The sequence below is a fragment of the Enhydra lutris genome, unplaced genomic scaffold (assembly GCF_002288905.1).
Source record: "Enhydra lutris kenyoni isolate GAN:26980312 unplaced genomic scaffold, ASM228890v2 scaffoldscaffold55, whole genome shotgun sequence".
NCBI classification, from domain to species: domain Eukaryota; kingdom Metazoa; phylum Chordata; class Mammalia; order Carnivora; family Mustelidae; genus Enhydra; species Enhydra lutris.
In genome coordinates, this window is record NW_019154139.1 from 13,553,785 (window position 1) to 13,575,832 (window position 22,048).

Sequence of the window (22,048 nt, forward strand, 5' to 3'; positions counted from 1 at the left end):
CCCCACAGGCTATCCTGATAAACCCTTATACTTCATTTCCGATTTCCTCCTGAGGGATGGTTGGGATTTGCCAGGAATGACTGGCAAAAAAAAAAAAAGGTTGGGGGGGGGTGGGATGATGAGGGTTTTCCCTTTTTTTGTTCCTTTGTTTCCCTATAGATATTCATGATAATCAGGATGTAAGTAAGTCAAACTGATAAAAGGGGTTTGGAGACTGGGAAGAAGGGAGAAGGAGATGAAGGAAAGGGAGGCAGTCATTTATAGGCAAGGGGACGTTCAGGCAGGCTTTTGCTTGTTTGCTCTTGTTTTTAATTTCCATTTGAGCTGAGGACGATGGCCTTGATTTAGGGGATGTGGCAGTTTTCAGGAAAGGGATGCGATTGAGGGGCTCAGCCGCAGTCACGAAAATCCTCGCTTCCTCTTCTTTTTGAAATGTGTTAGAATATTCCTTCCGCGTGGCAGCTGCTCGTGCCATCGGTGGGCTCCGTGGCCGTTGCTCACGTTAACCCATGTCAACCAAGAGCCCTACTGGTCTTTTGCCACCCTCTCTGCTGGCCTGCCCGCCAGCCCCTTCCTTCTAGTGTGTTAGAAGATAGAACTGGATCAGCAGCACCGCAGGCCAGAGTTGGGTTCCCCTGGCCCACTGTGCCTTGCGCACAGCGTGATATCCGCAGGCAGGTGGGTGAGGTTGTGTGCAGAAGGCAGTGACTTTGTCTCAAAACCAGTTGCCTGTAGAGGAGATGGGTTTGTGGAAGGGACCAAAAAAAATACGATGCAGCTCAAGCCAGTCCTCACTCACACTAGATCTCCCGAAACACCAGAAATGGGAGCAAGGATGTTTCTCTTATGTAAATCCTCACTTCCATGCACCACAGCGGAAGAGAGGTTTTGCTCCGAGTTGGCATGTGCCTCATTTCAGAGCGGCAGACCGAGTGCCATCCCTGCCAAAGGGCACGAAGAGCACTCAAGACTTCGAGTCCTGTTTTACATGGAGTTTCCCTGTTATAGACCCAAGGCATTCCTGAGAGTGCCGTCCTGCAAACACAGAGAATGGTGAAGTCGGAGTGTGCTGTCTGTAAGCCCCTCTCCCTCCCCAGGAGAGCAAAGCCCCATTCTTCATGTTGGATGTCCCTTGACGAAAGACACACTCGGGATATAAAGCAGTCATTCTTTCGGATCCTTTGTACAAGACTCCCTAATTCTTTTCCATAGAGCTGACTTTCCCTGGGATGTTCCACTCCTGAAGGAGAATGACCTAGAAGCACTGGGCAGGAAGAACCAAGGAGCAGGAAGGGAGGGGGCCAGGGTTTTGCTGATTTGCCTGGTATCCTTGAAGCACCTGTTGTCTGCCAGGGAAATCATCCCTCTACTATCCAAACCAGATATTACTGTCAACACTCCCCATTAAAAAAAAAAAAAAAATCCTTTTTGGTAAATTAATATGGCTACCAAAAATGACAGTTTGAGTTTTATGGTGAGTAGGGATTCACATATTTAGAAAAGGGTAGCTTTCAACATCCTTAGTGTGACAAATGTAAAAATTTTAAAACCTTGCTAGAGAGTCATCCCATGTGGCTCTGTTAATTTGAACAAGATTTTAGTTGGAAAAAATCAAACTTCATTGAAAATTTTTACTATAAAATATGGTTCTCCCCGGCACATAGGATTTGCTGCTCTTGGAACGTATTAGTAGGGTTTTATAAGGGCCATGAATATTTCATATAAAATAACACATTTATTGCTAGGATTTGGGAAAAAAAAAATGGATCGGTGGAAAACTACTTAGGGAATCTCTCATCTTGAGTACTGCCAAAGAGAAAATAACAAAGAAATTTTGAAATATTTCTGAGTTAGGGAGTGTGTTAATGACTCTGGTGAGGATGGCCAATTCATGCTTTGCAAAGGATAAAATCATGCCAGTTTTGCTTGTAGTTTTGATGACGCTCTCATTAATGGGGATTGTATTTAACTGTTGCTTGCCTATGAAGTGTGACTCCAGATCCTTTCAAGGGGAAACACTGTCTTCCAAACTCAGCCACTAGAGACCACCACTAAAGCAGGGTGTCTTTGAGGCCGTGCAAAAAGGGATTGAATTCAGTGAATTAAATGAGGACAGAAGCTAATCAGAGATGTTTGGAATGTGAATTATGCTCTCACACACTCATTGGTTTTTCAGATATGGAGCGAATATCTACTTACATTTTCCGGGACATGCTGTGTCCAGTAGTTGTTTCCTAAACCACCTGGTGATCTAAAAGAACTGGACCCTACTGTCAAATTGTGCAATTATATTAAAAAAAATAAATAAATAAAGCACTATATACCTTATCCTTTGCCTGGTTTGGTGATGCTTTGAATGCTACTGACAAAGTCCTTCTCTCCATACTTAAGACTCCTTTGACATCGAAGAGAGCTAGGATTGGCCAGATTTAGAAGTGGAAAGACTTGGGTACTCTGCTGCGAGACTAGTAATTCAAAGACCAGCTGCCTTGAACTTTCAGAACTCAGGATATTTGGCAAAAAAAAAAAAAAAAAAAAAAAAACCATTTAAAGCTTTGAGGTCCTTGAACCTAGAGTTTCAAGGGGCAAAACACTGATATCATTGCTCATTAAGATATACTTTAAGCACCTAGAGCAAAAACCCAGCTATGGGTACAGCAAATTGGTGCTAAAAATGTCATTTTTTTTTTTATTAAAGATTTTATTTATTTATTTGACAGAGATCACAAGTAGGCAGAGAGGCAGGCAGAGAGAGAGGAGGAAGCAGGCTCCCTGCTGAGCAGAGAGCCTGATGTGGGGCTTGATCCCAGGACCCTGGGATCATGACCTGAGCTAAAGGCAGAGGCTTTAACCCACTGAGCCACGCAGGTGCCCCTAAAAATGTCATTTCCTACACTTAAGCTCTTTAAGACACAAGGTTCTGGAAAATACTTTCATGGAGGAGAGAAGTCAAATTGCATCTAGCCTATTATGACAAAACAGAGCCAGGCTTCTTTCTGTGGCTTTGTGGTTGCAAATTCTTTTTAGAAGCTTGTGGGGAACAGTTTTCTTAACTGTTGTTCAGTCTTTGCCAGAAGATCTCCAAGGTCTTTGTTGGAACTCAAGTTTGCTTTGGTTGCCAAGACAACTTCCAGAAAATCACTTTGGGGAATTTTTGGGTAAAATGTTCCCTGTTTATCCCATAACAAGTGAGCAGCCTCTCTGCCTATTACTGCTGCCATTTTCCTCCCTACCGCAGATCTGGTTCCACAGTTCTGGAATTAGGAAGATGTCCAGGCTGAGGCCCATGTCCTACTCTGGCTTGTAAACTGCCCAGAATTAGTACCATCTCAGATGCAGCTGTCCCATAGGCATCCAGCGATCAAAATGTTAAAAAAAAGAAAGAAATTGAGACATTTAAGATGAAATGGAGTTCTCTAAATTTTTCTAAAGTGACTCTGGCTGCAATATTTATTTTGTGATTTAAAATGTATTAAAAGAAGATGTGAAATTTTGATGTTAATTAAAAAGGAGAGAATTGTGTTTAAGCATTTCTTTCTTTCTTTCTTTTTTTTTTTTAAACTGAACACAGCCCTATATGGAAGGTGAGAAATTGGAGAATTCATTTGGCACAAAGTGATTTGTTGACCCCAAGAGGGGAGTCTGGACCCAGGGAAGCTGGAAGGTCTCGCAGCTGGAGTGGGTGGTGGGGGGCAGGGGGGGAGCTGCTCTGGAAAGAGTTCCAGTGGAGCTCAGAAGGAGAGGCATTGACAGAATCGAAACAACCCTAAGCTTGAAGTAACTAGAACATTGGACAGCCTAGTTTCTAGGAAATTAGGAAGGTCCTGGGTTACACAATAGAGCGGTTCTAAGAATATAGTAGAGACACGGGCCGGGAAACTGGGGCCCAGGGTCAGAGCAAAACTGGAATTAAGTGTGGGAATGCAAGACTTCCTTTGCATCTGAGCCGTTTCTTAAATTTGCCTTCAGGAGCCAGCAGGTGTTGTTGCAAACGGGGTTTATGGTGTCTTATACAGAGGATGGAGGGAAATGCCTAAACCAGTGTTTCTCAATCTTGACTCTACAGGGGGACCCCCATGAGGGTGGCTGCTGCTAAAATTGCTAACTAGATTCCCACCTCCAGAGATTCTGAGCTCAGTCATCGGGGATGGGGGCCTGTGCACATCAATATTTGTAAAAAATTACCCAGGGGATTGTAATGGTAGCCAGGACTGAGAACCACTGGCCTAAGGGACCAGGAAATGAAGCAGGAACAACACACAATTAGATTGGAGCTGTTTAGAGAGGGGATGATCAGGACACATTCTGATTTGGAGCAAAAAGGGGCAATTGATCTGGAGCCAAGATGCTCCCTCTGCCGTTTGCTGCCGGGACGACGTTGAACAAGTTAACACGTGTGTCTTATTTCTTGTTTTGTTTTCTGCTCTCATTGTCAAGCCAGCATAGCGAGAATACCTGCTTCATTACAGTCTTGCTGAATTACATGAGATGGCACACATGGCTTCCACACACTGGACATGTACTCACTAGGAACCGTGACCGAGTGTTTGTTGAATTCGACTGATGACCTTGAAGTAGATGGAGTTCTTCTGTGCACTGTCAAAAACTGCAGAATGCAGTAGGAATAGGGTTAAAGAACATTATCGCGGGCATCCGTGAGTGAGGATGGCAGAAACAGGGAGAGATTGGAGGCCAGGGTTCTTAGGACAAGGGTTCACAAACTAGGACCTATGAGCCAAATCTGGCCCACTGCTTGTTTTTGTAAATAAAGTTTTATTGGAACACAGCCATGCCCATGTGTTACACATTTCTCTGGCTCCTTTTGTGCTGAACTGGCAGAGTGGACTACTTGAATCAGAGGCTGCATTGCCTTCAGAGTAAAACATATTTATTTTCTGGGCATTTACAGAAAAAATCTGACCTGCGTCTTAGGATAAGATTAAAAGATTTGGTTTGGGATGGGATGTTTGAAATAACAGTGAGCGAAGCAAGTGCTTCAAGTATGAGGAATAATCTGCAGGCCCTGGTCACAGATTGTACGTAGGGGGATTTTGCTGTAGAAAGGTTAAGGATGCAGCGTCTTCCTCATGGGTAGAATGATGCGGGAGGACAGACTTCCTGAAATCTGGGCATGGTGCAGGATTTTGTTGTCCTTGGCTTGAGAGATCTAGGTCTGTCACCACTGGAGGGAGCTGGTAGGAGTCCCCTCTGTGGGTGACTTCGGGCCTGGGAGGCCCACCCAGGTCCTGGTGTGCCAGCGTTAGTGAGCCTCGCAGTCCTGTTCTGTCCACGTGCAAGCTGTGGGTTTCACGGCGCCTGACACCAGCCCCCTGGAGAGATCCAGAGAGGTTCGGTGCACACAAATTGTTCAGATCGTCACTTAGAACGTTTTGGATGGCAAGTCCCTAATCTCTATCACCACACTGCACGGAGGTTGATTTTCAATTTACCTTTTTTGTTCTCCGTCTTAGATGTTTTGATTCTTAATTCAGAGCATTCATCTCAAGTGGATTCAGAGATTCAAATCTGCTGATAAATTCATGTTTGTTGAGAATTTTGGAGGGAGGAGGAGGATGTTGTCGACTAAGCTTTTGAATAATGTTTTCCTTTGACATTTTAAACTCAAAGTGGGCTGAACCGCGGGCCAGCACATAGAGGCATTATGTGACTGGGGTGTGACACGTGTACAGACAGACTGTGTGTATATGAAATACAGAACCTGGAAGGAAAAGTAACAGAGAAGCAAAGGTAAAGGGGCTCAGAAATGAGGGGTCCTTTCTGCTGTCTTCTTTACATGTCCTGCTTCCTGGTTTCATGGAGTAGGTTGGGAGGAAATGGAGAATTTATGTATCTACCTTAATTACGCCTGATGCTAGGTAATTTACATACACACACATACACATCCCCCATTTTACATGTGGAAACATGGAGTCACAGGTTAAGTCTTTTGCCTAGGTTTATTAGTAAGTGGAACCATAATTTAAATTTAGTTCTTTCTTACTCTGAATTCCAGACTCCTAACAAGTCTACTTGATTTGCTTGGCTTTCTTGATTATCTCTCCCTCATTCCCTAGCATTTAATATTACAATAAAGTTACTTGTGTGTGTGTGTGTGTGTGTGTGTGTGTTTATAATGAGGCCACTTTTAAAGTATCTAGTAGTTTAAGATTTGCTAGGGCAATTTTTATGCCATTTTTGTAGTTCTAGATGCCAGCCCTTCCCTTCTTCCCTTCCTCAAATGTTTGTTAGGTACAGGCAGCGTGCCAGGCCCTGGGGTTTGGAAGGCCAGGTATGGGCAGTGCCACGCAAAGTATGATCTGTGGACTGTTCCTGGTCCCTGCATTTGTCAGGGTTCTCCGGAGAAATAGAGGAAGAGGGTATGCATGCGTGTGTGTGTGTGTGTGTGTGTGTGTGTGTGTGTGTGTGTAAAGAGTTATTATAAATAATTGGCTCATGCAGTTATGGAGATGGGCAATTCCCAAGATCTGCAGGGTAAGTTGGCAAGCTAGAGACCCAGGAAAGCCGCTGATATAGTTCCATTCAAAAGGCTGGAAGGCTCCAGACCTAGGAAGAGCCAAATGTTTCAGTTCAAATCCAAAAGCAGAAGGAAAAAAAAAATATCCCAGTTTGAAGGCTGGGGGGAAATCTCTTACTGGGGGGAAGGTCAGCCCTTTTGTTCTGTCAAGGCCTTCAACTGATCAGATGAGGCCCACCCACATGAGGGAGGGCAGTCTGCTTAATGTAGTGATTCAAATGTTAAGCTCCTCCAGAAACATCCAGAATAACGCTTGACCAAATTATCTGGACATGCCGTGGTTCAGTCAAGTTGACACATAAAATGAACCATCAGAGTCTCCAAACTGTTCTGTAGCAGGGGAAGTATGAACGGTAAAAATTGACCTTTAAAAGCTAGGGAGAGTGCTCCCAGGAGAGACCCAGAGCCCACAGGACATCACTGGGAAGTGCAGACCACCTCTAAAAAGCCAGCCTTTCGCTGTCCTAACCCTTCCCCCTCTCTTCCCCGAGAGGGCCAGGACAAGCCAGAACAAAGAGGTCAGGAGCCAGAGAGAGGAGTAAGTAGTCCAGGAACAAAAGCAGGAGTCAGGATGAGTGAAATTAGAAAGAGCCACAAACACGCCTGAGCAATAGGCCGCTCGTGTATGGGGCGGCAGTGGGGTCCGTCCCCTGGGGTAGAGACACAGTCTGTGTGCACACGGAGCCAGGGAAAGTCCGAGTGGAGAGGGTCCTGCAGCACAGCTCTGGGAGATTTCCTTCTTGAAGTGGAACCTGGCCAAGGAAGAGGACGACGGGGCCAGCTTGGGATAGCCCTATACCTTTAGAACAAACCAGAAATCCCAATTCCGCTGTTGATTGAGTACTTCCTATATGTCAGGTGCAGGGCACAGCAGACGTATTGCCTTTCCAAACATCGGTTCCCCTCCTTAAGGCCTGGCATTTATTATTTTGTGTGTTGTCTTTGGTGACAAATCTATAGGGCTTTAAAGACAGAAAACACCTGCAGGCCTTTAAGAGTGAACTGTGGTTAAAGCCATCTGGGGTCTAAAGGAGGGTAGACTATTCATATAGCATTGCCCCCCTTGCCACCCCTGGAATTGTAATTGCTTGGGGATTAGATAATTATGCCTTTATTTATAAGCACATAATCAAAGAATCATGGGTACGCAAAACGGGGGGCTCTCAGGGGAGGAGCCAGAGGAAGGGATGAGGTCCCCGTGGGAAGCCTGCCTACCCTTCCACTTTGCTTCTGGATGAGCTTGAACCTGCCTGAGGCTGAAGGGAAGAAGGTTCAGAGATGCCACAGATCAAAACAAGCCAAGGTTTGTCGGCCCTTTTCTCCCATATATTAGAGAACAGCCCAGTGTTAAGAAAATTTACAGCCTGTGTTGAGAAAATAACAACCTAATTTATGTTATCAACATATCTTACCCCTAATACTACCTCCTCTTACTGAAACTATTGCTAGTGAGAGGCAAAGTGCTCAGAGCTTTGTATTTCCATATCTTATTTAAACCTCCCATCGTGTTTGTGAGGTTAACATTTCTTTTTCTTTTTTTTTTTTTTTTTTTTTAATGTTAGTCACCATACAGGTTAGCATTTCTGCTCCTGTTTCGGAGCTCACAACATTTAAGCGGTACGTCCAAAAGAACAAATTTCTTGCTCCCCTTTGTTGTGAATTTTCCAGAGCTTCTGGGACCCTAGTGTATTTCCAGAGCTTGCCGGGCTCCTCCCCAAATGTCCCCAGGGTTTTTTTGTTTTTGTTTTTGTTTTTTTTCCATAAGGAAGAAGACCCCACAGGCCCCAGAGCATCTGCACCTGTAACAGCATAAAGATAGAAATGGGGCCCCATACAGTCATGGAGACCTTAGTTGCGGTCCCCCTGCACCACAATGCGAAAGCTTAAATGTTTTCTTCATAAATGGGGACACCCGTTGCCACCCGCTTTGGCTGCAATCGCCTAAGACATTATCAGCGTGAACTACCCAGCGCTGCCCAGATCGGTAGCGGCCCCGCACAGAAGCGTACCTCTGCCTTCTGCCAGAAGCTGGATGCTCATCTCTCTGCACCCCAGCTTGAAGGGTTGATGGCAGTTGAGGAAACACAGTTGCCGTCAGTGACCTCTTCGTTTCCATCCTCGGTGGAACTGGTTTTGTTGTTGTTGTTGTTGTTGTTTGTGCGTGGGTTTTTTTTTTTTTTACCAAACAGGGAAACAGGTTTCAAAAGTTGGTCAGAGCTTGTACAGTGTCCGTACAGCCCTAATCAACCTGTGATTTTGTGCGCCCGTACACTCCGCTTCGGCCTTTGATCTGTGGTCCCAGGCAGTGGAATTCAGCGAGTCCTCCGAGATGCCTGCCGCATTAATGCGAGAGGGCCAGGAGCTCAGGCATTTAACCCCGAGGTGATTAAGAGGGAGAAGAAAGAGTCGTGTTTGTGAAGGCACCTAGACACACCACAAAGCCCCGTAGGGCACAGGGGAAAGCCCGTGGGGTGTTATTCATTGCTTCCTTTGATCCTCAAGTTTTGTGAGTCACAGAGACTCTCTGGGATAGTTTGGAAGCTCAGTGGGGTCTGGGCAGGAAGAAGAAAAACCCCAAGTGTGGAAAAAGAGAAACTGTGGGGTTTTTTGTTTTTTTTGTTTTTTTTGTTTTTTTTTTTGTTTTTTTGTTTTGGCAGGCAGCTAAGAGAGGATAATTTTCTAAAGAGGTCATTTTTGCTTGGTCGTCTAGAAGGGTCTCGGGATTTCGACAGCACAGGAGCAGAGGGGAGTGACAGCTTTGGCTGTGTCCTGTCCCCGGTGCCCCTGTATACAAGGTGTGGCGTGCTGAGTATCTTTGGGAAATGGGGATTTTACATTAATAAAATTTTTAAAAAATCCATAGCGTTCTATAGGGCTGATTATGAAACTGTGTTTAATCGGAGCATGTACAGGTTCAGGCTCAGGAGAGACCTGGGTACGAATTCTGATACCACCATGTTTTGGTTGTGTGACTTGGGAGACCTACCATCCTCTCTGTGTATGATGGTCAAAAGGTGTGTTGCTGGCAATGGTGACTGCTTTTCTGGGAAAACCTTGTTAATTACACTCCTCCTTTCTTCTTTTTTATTGCACTTTGATTATTTGACTCTTGGCTTGGACGCATGTATCTACCCTTATGGCATTTGCATCAGATGGTATGATACCTTACCACAAAGAGAAGTACGACCTGTTCTTTGTTTTCATTGAACAGTCTTCGCAGGAAACATTCACTAAAACGATTGACTAAGTACAGTATGATGGGTACACGTTTTTCATAGTGATATGTACAAAAAGTGTGTTCGAACAGCCTGAAAAAGATATTGCTGGCACACCAAAGAAGGCTTCCTGTGGGACTGAGGCTTCTGAAACAGGGTTTTGAAGGATGAACAGGAGTTCACATAGGAAGAACGAAATAAACCTTGTCATTATTAATATTTGTTCTTTTTACTCCTTTTTGTTGTCTTCCACTTTCTCCTTTTCTTCTTTCTCCTTTACCTGCTAGTCCTTCATATTCGTATTTTATAGAGAACAAGAATGTCTACCTGGACATGTGCCAAGCAGGGAAGGGAAGACAGTGTGTTTCATTAGGAAAAATTATAATTGTCTTCTCTAAACATTATGCTCGTTTTTATCACCGTAGTTAAGTCCTTCTGTTCTCAGCTTTGTCCCCAGGTCAGTCTGGATGGATTTATTTGTAATATAATATATATTTATAATATAACGTATATATTATTTGCAGGAGCTGCGGTGACAGATGCGTGGGGCGTGGGTCAGGGCTCGCGGGCTGTTTGGTCCGGACTAACCTGGTCTCCCCCCCCCCCCCCCCCCCCCACCTCCTCCAGATGGGAAGCCGGTGTCCCTGTCGCCGCTGGAGTCACAGCCGCACAGCCCCAGGTATGCGGCCGCCAGCCAGCGGGAGCGCGAGAGCCTGGAGGTGCGCGTGCGCGAGGTGGAGGAGGAGAACCGTGCGCTGCGGCGGCAGCTCAGCTTGGCGCAGGGCCGCGCCCCAGCCCACCGCCACGGCAACCACTCCAAGACCTACTCCATGGAAGAGGGTACCGGTGACAGCGAGAACCTCCGCGCCGGCATCGTGGCTGGCAACAGCTCTGAGTGCGGGCAGCAGCCGGTCGTGGAGAAGTGTGAGGTAAGGAGCATCCCGAAAGGCCCCTTGGCCCTCACCCCTCACAGGTGTCACCTGGCAACCCAGCCAGGTTGCCTTGAAAACGCCGGCATCCCTGGCTCGGCCCCAGTGTGAATCTGGCGCCATCCATAACCTTGCTGTGCCGGCTGGCCAGTCCTTTAGCCTCTCTGGGCCTTGGTCTTACCATCTGAAAAATGGGCACAAGAGGGCTTACACCACAGAGATAAAGTTAAGAAGAGCAAAGGGAAGGAAACTACTGCTTGTTTCTTGGCTGTTCATTTTGACCCACTCAGGATTTGTCATCCATCCTGGGGATGCTTCTTACTTAGACTATAGTGTGAGTGGTGCACATGGAGTAGTGGCCCTATTGGCCAATTCCCTTGGCCTCCTTCTCACTTTATTATCAGCTTCTGGAGTTTAGAACCAGACACCTGTTGCTTCACTAAGGCGGTGGTTTAACTTTTATAGCTTAATATCCTGCCCCCCCACCTTAGAGTATGCTTTCTGTATTAGGAACTTTCTGGACGTTGGGAAAACTTACCACCCCCTCTCCCTGCCATCCTCATTCTTCTCATTTGTGCATGTGTGCTTACGTCTGCACAGAACACGCACATGCGCACACACATGTCCTGCTTCTTCCCATTCCCAAGGAAAGGAATTAAGAGCAAGGCCTTTTGTGACCCAGAAAAGCCTGAGTTCATATCCCAGCTCCAGTGGTTTCTGCTGTGGGTGCTTGAGCAAGTTACCTAACCTCTCTGAACTTCAGATATCTCATCAATAAATCTGAAAAAATAGTTCCTACTTCATGGAGGATTTATGAGAACTAGATGAGATGGGTCATATAAAGCTAGTAACGGTGCCTGATACATGGTATGTTCTCAATTATGGTATTTTTTGTTTTTTTTGTTTTTTTTTTTTTTTGAGAGACAGCATGTGTGCAAGCAGTGGAGGTGATGGGGTGGGTAGAAGGAGAGAGCGAATCCTTGGGCAGGCTCCACGCTCCGCACAGAGCCTGAGGCGGGGCTCGATCCCACAATACAGAGACCATGACCCAAGCCTAAATCAAAGAGTTGAACTCCCAACCGACTAAGCCACCCAGGCGCCCCATCAATTATGGTTACTTTTTATTTGTAGTTAGCTACATTACCTGCTGCCGCTTGATTCCATTTCCTGGCCACATGGTCAGAATGTGAGACTTGAGACCTCCCTGAAAACACCCGATGGACTGTAGTACATTGTTCATGGGAGGCTGGTTATTAGTTATGTTACTGGTACTATACGGTCTGTCCCAGGGGAATGTGGGGCCTACTAAGCAGCATAGACTCCATTCTGGGGAAGGGCAGCAGTGAAGGAGGAGGGCCCCCTGTGTCTAGTAGGATTTCTCGTGGCTTCTCAAGCCCGGCTAAGGTGTGGAGAGGTGGACAGTGGTGGATGGAGGAGATCCAGCGAGAATGTACGTGTGAGCTTACAAGATGTGAAGGAAAGCATCGTCCCGGCGAGAAAGAATGCAGCACACGGGGAGTTGATCGCTCAGGAAGCCCAGAGAGCCTGGGCCGGGGAATGGTTGCTCTGGGTTATCCTTCGTTCTTTCGTTCCACGAACGGTCCCTGAGCCTCTGTCCCTGAGCCTCTGTCGTGTCTCACACCGTTCTCTGTGCTGGGAAGTACCACTGAACAAAAAAGAGACAAAACTCCCCTTCCAGTTCTCCTGTTGAGGTGGGACACAGAAAAGAGATGCTCAAGAAATTCAAATGTCAGGAGGTGTTAAATGCCGCGCGTTGGTTCAGCTCTGCCCACGTGCCGGGTCCCATCCATTTATTCTGCCACAGCTGTCACCAGAGGCCTGTGGTCCTGAACATCTCTTGCGTCTTTGAAAATGAAGACTCGGCCGTGCTAAGGGACTCTCGTGCTTCTGGCTGGTTTGGGAGGACCCTAATTCAGGGAACTTCTCTTCTCACCTGGGAGAAGGCTCGCTGGCTTTCTTGCAGGTTCTCTGCTCTCTGGTTAGAGCCCTGGTGTCCGCTCAGAGTGGGTGATGGAACCCTGCCCACTCGGTGGGAAGGCCCAGAGGGAGGAAGTGTATTTACCATGTTGTGATTCAGGCTGACTCAGAGCACTGACTGAGGATCAAGGAGGTGAAAAATGGAAATAAGAAGGGAAAAAAAGGGGGTGAGGGGCAAGTGGAGCAGAGGGAGAAGGTGAGGGCTTTCTCTTCCTAAGACAGTCTGTCTCCCCTGTGCTGTTTCCTGAGAGACCCATCCTATTTCTAAAGAGGACTTCTGCCCGGAGCGCCCCCTAGAGTAGTGCAGACAAAACAGCTCCTAAGGCTAGGAGACCTGAGCCTAAATCCTGGCCCCGTGCCCCGCTTAATAGCTATGTGGCACTCAGCAAGTTACATTCTTTTTCCATGTCTCGGTTTCCTCGTTTGTAAACCCCTGAGAAAAATGAACCTCCTGCCTGGTTCGTACTACATCAGTGATGACAATAAATATTAGAGCCAGAGGCAAATTCTAAAGGACTTGTTGGCGTTCGATTTCAGGGTGAAGTATCAAAAAAAAAATCCCACCTAAACAATGACCTTGCATCTTATTTCTCTTTGTGCTAGAAAAGTCTGGAGGCATCTTAAGTAGGGATGTCCGTTTTGGGGACGTGGGTTTCAGTGATGTTTTGCTCAGTTTGCTTGCCTGGCGTTCCCAAGGTCGTCCCGTCCATGATGAGTGCCCGAGCTTTGGTCCTATCTCCACAGCTGGCAGGAAAGCCGCAGTGGTCAGGTGGGGGCATGCCGCTCCCCCCCGTAACATGTGTTAGACATGTCGCAATCCCTTCTCTTGGAGCACGCTGACGGAAAAACTATGCCGTGGGGTTACCAGGAGCGGCCACCTAGCTGCAAGGGAGCCTGGAAAAGGTGGGTTTTTACTTGAGGAAGCCACATTCTCTGCTAGCATTTTGGAGCTCTGCTGCCAGAGAGAACAGATGTTATGGTTACAGTGGACATTCCTTATCACATGGGTTGAGACCAGTATAAAGGGATTCAAACCTGGGGATTGTTAATTCTGCTCATAACTTAGTTTTTCGTCTTTTGCCCCTGAGAATTAAAGCTTCTTTCCTTTGTTTTTCTTCTCTTTGCTTGTCTTGGAAATGTTCCTTCTTAGACCCTTGACGTTATTTCTGGTAGAATTGTCTGTGCTGAAACCCTGGCCCTGTTCAAAGTCGCCACAGATGAATCTGAACGGCTTGATCTGCTGGCGGCCTATTTCAAGGTGGTCTCCTCTGGGGGCACCTTGACCTTGAGATGCTAACTTCGTACCCATTCCAGTGTAGCTGCTTTCTGTGTCTCCGTCACCTGGCGTCTTTAAAGATTTTAATGAAGAAGCCATAGAGGCAAACAAGCAGTGTCAGTCAATGGAGTCAGAATGGAAACCTCCCTTCATCGCAACACTTGGCCATTACAAGTGCCGAAGCTGGTCCTGATGCCCTGTCAGAGCCCGGCGCCTCATAACCGAGGACATTATCATCCTCCCTCGTGGCCCTGAAACTTCTCCGGGCTATGACAAGTATTTCTGAAAAGTCTTTTCTAATGATGGCCAGGCTGTCAACCGAGATATCTGGTGACGGAAACAGTGGGCCCTCGCCAGTCCTGGTGCCCTCTTATCATTCCTAATTATGTGGCCTTCAAAGAGCTGTCCATCTTGTTCCTGCTTTTCTCTGTTGTCAGGGCAGTGCTGTGTCCGTGAGGGCTGGTTTCTGAGCGCCACAGAACTTGAAGCAGAATCATCTGGGATTTCCACTTGGGCCTGTGGGTGTCTGGATAGGTGTGTTTTTCTTGCGTTTCTGGTTCTGGTCCATTCCGGGAGTTGGCTCTGCTACAGCAGAGAAGTTACTGGAACTGGGGTGCGAATTCCTGAGTGGGAGTCTTTGCCTTGTCGGTCACTGGTCAGATGACCTAGAGTAATTCAGCAACCCTCTTAGAGTCTGTGTCGTCATTAGAAAAATGAGAATTTATAATCTGTTCTTCCCAGTGCAGCTGTGGGAGTGAAATGGGATAGCAGGTGGGAAGCTAACTCTGTACGAGCATCACAGAGCCTTATTCTGGGCATTCTAGCTCCCTAATGCTGCCTGAGAAACACCTACAAGGTCATGGCTGAAAGCAACACCAGTCATTGTATCAGCTCTCATGGTTTCCTTGTGTCAAGGACTTGGGAAGGGATTCCGTGAGCAGTTCTGGTTTGGGGTCCCTCGTATGTGTGTCTTTAGTTTGTGGCTGGAGCTGAACAGTGAGGGCTGAAGCAGTGGGCGCTTGCCCAACTTCCTTCTTGCCTGTCATAGACTCAGGGCCTCTTCATGTCCATCTCTGCGGCTGGCTTGGACTTCCCTACAATATGGCGGCCCCAGGCAGTTGGCTGCTTCCCTGGCAGCTGAGGACTCAGGACAAGTGTTCCAGTGACCAAGGTAGAACAGAAACAGTTTTTATGCCCTGGCCTCAGCGTCACACAGTGTCACTTCTGCTGATAGCATAATCTTTTCATTGAGAGAGGCTCAAAGACTCACCCAATTTCGCAGGAAAGAGCACACACTCCATCTCTCAGTGGGAAGAATGTCAGGGAATTGGCGGATGTCCTTGAATTACAACAACCATTGATACTGTTACCGTGGGAGGTCAGGTGAATGGTACTCTTTGAGGTGAGACCACCATTATAGCAGTCTGTCTCTCTTATCCCACGCTTTGAGCTTCATTTCTTGGTCATAATGTAACAGTAATAAAAGTTAACATTTACTCAGCCTTTAAAGTAGATCAGACACCGTGCTAAAATTTACATAAAATAATTTGCATAAAATATCTCATTCAATCCACACAGCATACTTTCTTCATTTGACAATTAGAAAGCTGCTAAGAAAGTTTCAATAATCATTTCAAAGTCTTACTGCCGTGAAGAAGTGGTGCTCGAATTTAAACCTAAGCGGTTTGCTTCTAGAACCTGTACTTGGTAGGGCCTGGGTGGCTCAGTCGGTTAAGCATCTACCTTCAGCTCAGGTCTTGATCCCAGGGTCCTGGGATCGAGTTCTACATCGGGCTCTTTGCTCAACAGGGAGTCTGCTTCTCCGTCTACCCCTACCCTCTGCTTCTGGGTGTGCATTCTCTCTCACTCTCTCAAGTAAAATTAAAAAAAAAAGAAAAGAAAAGAAAAGAAAAGAAAAAAAACAAAGAACCTGTACTTGGAACCATTGCCTTACTACTCTGCTAATTAGAGCACCTGTGACCCACACTCCCATGAGCTTAGAGCCCCAGTCCTGGTCTGTGCCTGGCAGGTGTCTCATCTCAAAGCCTTCAAGGTTATAGGCCACAGTGGGAGGTCGTCTTTCACCTTGGGAGGCTAGAGCAGCTATGTGGGGAGTAATCATTTCTTAGTAGGTCGAGGCAAGAATGTATCTGTTCTTTTAAAAGAACTTATATTTAAAATTCCCTTCCAGATTGTGAGTGTATTTGTTAACTCAGTACAGGCACACTGTTTTGCTTTAGGCATTACGTTTATAAAAGTTAACACCTTGCGCCTTCATTTTCTGGGTCCCGGAAACCACAGTATTTCGATCTATCGCGTTTACTTCATTTTAGAGAATTTTATGAAATAACTCAGCAGTGGAGGGGTTTGCCTGCCACCTCTCCTGCTCACCCAGCTATTGGAAGATACTGTTGCAGCATTTGGATTCATATTTTATTAGCCTCAGAGGTTTTCTTCTGGGCCCCTTCAAGGATATAAATCTGCTAAAATGTCTTCCCTGAATGTCAGGCCCTGGAATTTGGGAACATTATAGCTCGAAGAAACCTAGCAGGATTTTCCGATGCAGTGATTTTTGGGAACTCTAGCTCCTGTAGTGGTTCCTTAGGCTACCTTCCCTACCCAAGTGTAGCAGTTACGGATTGCTTCATACCAAGGTATCCCCAAAACCCAATGACGTCAAATAACAAGCATTTATGTGGTTGTCCAGTTTGAGAAGCAGGAATCTGGAAGCAGCTTCGTTGTGCGTTGCATCTGGAGGGCTGTCATGCAGTTGAGGGTTAGATGTCTGCTAGGGTAGCTGTCATTGGTAGGCTTGATCTGCTTCGGAATGGCATGCTGGCATGGCTGGGACCTCAGGTCCTTCGGATTGCTCTCGTCTTCTCACACTGTCGCAGATACGCTGTCCCCGAGTGAGGGATCCAGCAGAACAAGGCAGAGGCCCCAGTCTTCTCTAGGACCTCACCTGGGATATCATATACTGTGAGTTCTGACAAGTTCTGTAGGTCATAGGGGCCGACCCCGACACAGTGTTGGAGAGGCTACACCAGGACCGCACACGCAGTCAGGGGTCTGTGGGGACAGTCTTGGAGGTGGCTACCATACCGTTGGCCCTGGCAAAGGGTCCTGTCTCCCACAGCCTCCTGTCTCTGCTTACTCGAAAGGAGTCCTGCCTTGATCTGCTTTCTCTGTCATGCTCTCTTATTACATGTTATTTTTTTGGAAAATGTGCTATTAACAGCAACAAGAACAACAACAACAACAAAATAACAATAACAACAATAAAGATGCAGCCTTCTCATTGAAAGACGATGACAGTAAAGCAGAACAAAGTAAAGGGTCCATCCTAATTTTGCACAGTTGCTCCCATGGCCCCAATAATGACGGATTCCAGTGGCTCATCTCCTCCTTCCTGTGTCTTCTCTCTTCTATGGGAGGAGGACAAAGGGAGCACCAGCATTTGACACAGCGGAGGGAGTCCAACAGCTCTGAAAGCCCTTTTCTCAATCATGAGGGAAAAGACTACCCAATCCTTACTTGAAGGAGAGTTGGGGTAAGGACAGAAGGAAGGAAACTGATGTCTGACTTTCAAGAATATTTAAGGCTGAAAGCCTTGAATATAGAGCCTTTGGCATACTATAAACTCTTAAATGAATAGCAATTCTACTGATCGCTGATGCCTGTCTTCTAAGTTCACAGCACCAGGCTCTAATCCCTTCATGTTAATCATCTCAGTTCATCTGTCCAGCAGACCTTGACAAATTTTTATCCGCCCCCCCCCCTTTTTAATAAATGAAGAAACTGAGTTCCCAACAGGTGCTGGTATATCCTGAAAGATGGGGAGTTTGATACGTGAGGGGGAACACCAGGGCACCCGAAACTGAGAGCATATTGTGGAAGTAAGAAACCTCGGGAGCCATCCAGCCTGTTCAGAGCATGAACACCGTGAAAGGAGGGGGGCAGGGCGCTGGTGATCATGTTTGCTTTCACTTTTTGTGCAAGCATCTGGTACCAGACACTGCACTTGTCCATGTGTTGCTTCTGGATTCAATCATCATGAAGTTTTGACTAGGGAAGCCTGAGCTTAGTGAGGCCACATAACTGAAAAATGCGGGTCTACAGTTAGAAATCTCTCTTGTGCTTAATCGTGGTATCGCAAAGCCATGTATTGTGAAATTTACTCTCTTAGAAATGCACGTACGTTTCAGTAGTGATCAGTATGTTCACATCGCTGTGTGGCGGATCTCTAGAATATTTTCATCTTGAAAAATGAACTATACCTATTATACAGCGACCCACTCCCATTTTTCCCCTCCCCTCGCCCAGACCCTGGCTACCACCATTCTACTTCCGAAATTCGTCTCCTTTAGATACTTCATAGAAGTGGGATCCAATGTACTTGTCTTTTGGTGACTAGTTTGTGTCACTTAGCATGATGTCCTCATAGTTCACACTGCAGCGTGAGACAGGATTTCCTTCCTTCTTCTTCTTCTTCTTCTTTTTTTTTTTAAGATTTTATTTATTTGTCAGAGAGAGAGAGAGAGAACACACAAGCAGGGGGAGAAACAGGCAGAGAGAGAAGCAGGCTCCCTGCTGAGCAAGGAGCCCGATGTGGGACTCGATCCCAGGATCCTGGGATCATGACCTGAGCCAAAGGCAGGTGCTTAATGTACTGAGCCACCCGGGTGTCCCAGGATTTCCTTCCTTCTTAAGGCTGAATACTGTTTCACCGTATGTCTAGACCACATTTTGTGTATTTGTTCATCTGACGGTGGACAGTTGGGCTGCTTCCCTCTTGGTGTTGTGAATAATGCTGCCATGAGCATGGGTGTGCACACCTCTCACGGACATCTGCTTTCAGTTCCTTTGGATATGTACGTCGAAGTAAGATGGCTGGATTATATGGCATTCCTGTTTTTAATTATTCTGGGGACCACCAGATCCTTTTCCACAGCAGCTACAGCATTTTACGCTCCCAGCAACAGCGCACAAGGGTGCACTTTCCCCACATCCCCGCCACAGGCTGTAAATCCTAACACACGTACTACTTTGCTTCCTCTGCCAGGCAGCTCAGCTGCAGACAGATCGCCAAGGACTTGGAAAGAAAACATCACGTGGCCATGTCGCACCTTCTACCTTTGCCTCCCTGTCCCGTACCACCTCTGGCTTAAGGGTGCTGTGAAGCTTCACACACAGACAGTCTGTGAAGGCAGGTCCTTGAGGCCAGTGCCTGGAGATGCTGGTGGTCTCTTGGCAGTGGCTGCCCCAGGGGAGGTGGCTCTCTGTAGCCAGGATGATCCTGGCACCAGCACAGCACGTACCTCACTGAAGGGTCTGGGCAGCCTGTCCCAGCGTCCACCGTGCTCAGGGCGGGTTGCAGAAGCCTCCTGACTATTCTCTCTGCTTCCAGCTTCCTTGCTCCCTCCCCACCGCCCCTGCACGTGCACGCAGGGATAATGTGTTCTCAATGGACGACTCGAGAGGGTCTTCTAAAATATAAGTCGGATCATGCCATTTCTCAGCTCTGAACCCTCAAGTGGCTTCTCTCTTCACACACAGGACAAGCCACGTTCTTGCAAAGGGCCGTGAGCTCTAGAAGGTCTGCCTTGCTCCCCAGCTTCCTCCTTGCGGACTCGTTGCTACGCACCCCGGCCTCTTTTGCTCCCCTCTTTTCCCTGGCGCCTCCGAGGGAGTCCTGCACAGAGAGGGCACACTGTCTACACTTGCCGAATGGCCGTGTGTTTTGGCAACGTATGCGGGCTTTTTGGGTCAGGGGTCATTCTGTAGGTGGGCGCATGGTACGAACCATCTGTGGCGGGTCGGTATGGGGCTGTGTGCAGACAGACAGCCCACTTGCCCCGAATAGGGGTTCAGCTTCTGCTGACGCACCCTAACATCAGTCTGCCTGCTGCGGGTGCTCTGTTCTTTGTCACACAGGGAAGCCCTAAAGCAGACCGGAAGTATGAAGTGGGACAGTGCCGGGTGGTTCATTTGTGGGTTTAGCGTTTACTAGGCCTTGACTGTGGAAAAGGTGCTCAAAGTCCATGACTGCGTGGCGCTTCCTGTCCTCAGACTGGGCCTGGAGCCCCGGTGGCTCCACCTTTCTTTCCTTGCTGAGCCCCTGACTGCTTGGCTACCATTACAATCAGGAGGTGTCTCCTCTTACTTGTACATTATTTAAAAATTTTTTTATAGATTTATTTTTATCTATCTCAGAGTGAGAATGAGCATGAGTGAGGGGAGGGGCAGAGGGAGAGGCTCGCAAGCAGACTCTGAGCTGAGCTCAGACCCCAGTGTGGGGCTCAGTCTCACAACCCTGAGATCTTGACCTGAGCTGAAACCAACGATCAGATGCTTAAGCAACTGAACCGCCCCACCAGGCTCCCCATTTTAAATTTTTTAATTGAAATATAATTGATACATGATAGGAGGTGTCTACTTTGGTCTTCCACAGGGTTGAGATAAGTTTGTCTTTTGGGTCCATGGTTTAACTCTAAAGGAGAGGGAACTCGACCACTGGCTTCCCAGGAGACTATGGATGCCCTGGAGGTTTGCAGGATGATTCTAGGGGGCTCATCAGCTGTATGTTTCTTTGATTTCCCTAGTTCCATGTGTGTCTTATTGAGACCGGGTAGTACGGGTTTAACAGCGGGACTCTGAATTCAGCCTCTCGATTTGCCATCGACTGGCTGAGCCACGGGACCTTGGACGCTGTCCCACGCTGTCTCACTCTTCATCTTGAATTTTGGAAAACCCTGGATATTAGGATTCCGTGCCTGAATCCCACCTGTGCCATGGTTTCACTTTCCTCAGTTACTGTAACCCATGGTCACCTGTTCTGGAAACAGCTGACCCTCCTCCTGATGATTTGTCAGACCCTGGGTAGCCTGATGCTGTGTCCAGTCGCCCACATCGTTGCCCTCATTGTAGCTCACACCTGGTGAGCACCCCCCCCGTCGTCACAGGAAGGGCGGGGGAGGTACCGTAAGGTACTGTGAGAGAGACCACCATGTTCACATAACCAGTTACAGTATGCAGCTATAATTGTTTTATTATGAGTTACTGTTGTTAATCTCTTACGGTGCCTAATTTTATTAAACTTTATCATGGTTGTGCATTTGTAGGAAAAAAATATATATATAGGTTTCAATAGTGTCCATAGTTTCAAGCATCCCGTGGGGGTCTTGGAAAGTGTCCCCTGTGTACTACTGTGTGTAGAAATTCTATCCTCCTTATGTAGAGGATTCATCAAGGATCGGAGAGGTTAAGTTACTTGCAAAAGGTCACTCAGCCAGTCAGAGGCAGAACTGCAGCCACCACCCAGGTCTCCTGATTCCCACGGTTTTGTTCTTTGCACAGAAAAAGCCCACATCTTGAGTCCTCCTCCGTTGCCTTGTCCTCACCCTGAGAGAGTCATGAATTTCAGGACCTAGGGACAGTGATGGGTGCTGTCTCTTATTCTTTTATATGAGTGCACGGACTTTTATGCAGTCCACTGGAGAGGCACTGGAAACAAATTCTTAGAACACCTCCCATACTCTCAGTGTGACCGTGGCTAACGTCTGGTTGAGTGTGTGTTTGACATTCTTCAGAGCACTTAGCTAGAGCATCTGTTCTCAAAGGGTGGTCCCAGGACAGCAGCATCGGCATCCCTTGGATGTCAGCAGTCCTTAGGCCCCATGTCGAACCTCCTGGATCAGAAACTCGGGGAAAGAGTCCCCGCTGCCCCCGCCACCACCCCTCGCTCTGTCTGAACAAGCCGTCCAGGGATCGTGGTGCACGCGGAGTTTGAGAGCCACTTACTCCTCATCCTCAACCCCTTGAGGACGAGTGGTGTTGAGTCCCTGTTGTGTAGGTGAGGGAGTTCAAGTGCAGCGGTGTTGAGTAACTTCCCCATGTGCTATTTAGGCATCTGGCAAGCGGCACCCGTCCATCAGGGGCGCCTCCTTGCACTCACTTGTGTGATGCGCACAGCGACCCAGTGCGATGCCCATTTTTATCTCCATTTTACAGACACGGCCGGGAAGCCCAGGGACACGAGTGATGCTCCAAGGTCACACAGCCATAGCTTAGCTTTGATGTTGCAGCTCAGACCACA

The 22,048-nt window shown here is 47.3% G+C and overlaps 1 protein-coding gene across 1 annotated transcript in view; it reads left to right on the forward strand.

Annotated features, from left to right (window-relative positions):
• The window catches only part of LOC111157527 (LARGE xylosyl- and glucuronyltransferase 1), a 566,731-nt gene that overhangs the window by 222,106 nt on the left and 322,577 nt on the right, over window positions 1-22,048 (forward strand). Inside the window, exon 3 of the mRNA XM_022519012.1 lies at window positions 10,378-10,679. Coding sequence (XP_022374720.1) covers window positions 10,378-10,679 — 302 coding nt within the window. The remainder of the gene's footprint in view (window positions 1-10,377; window positions 10,680-22,048) is intronic.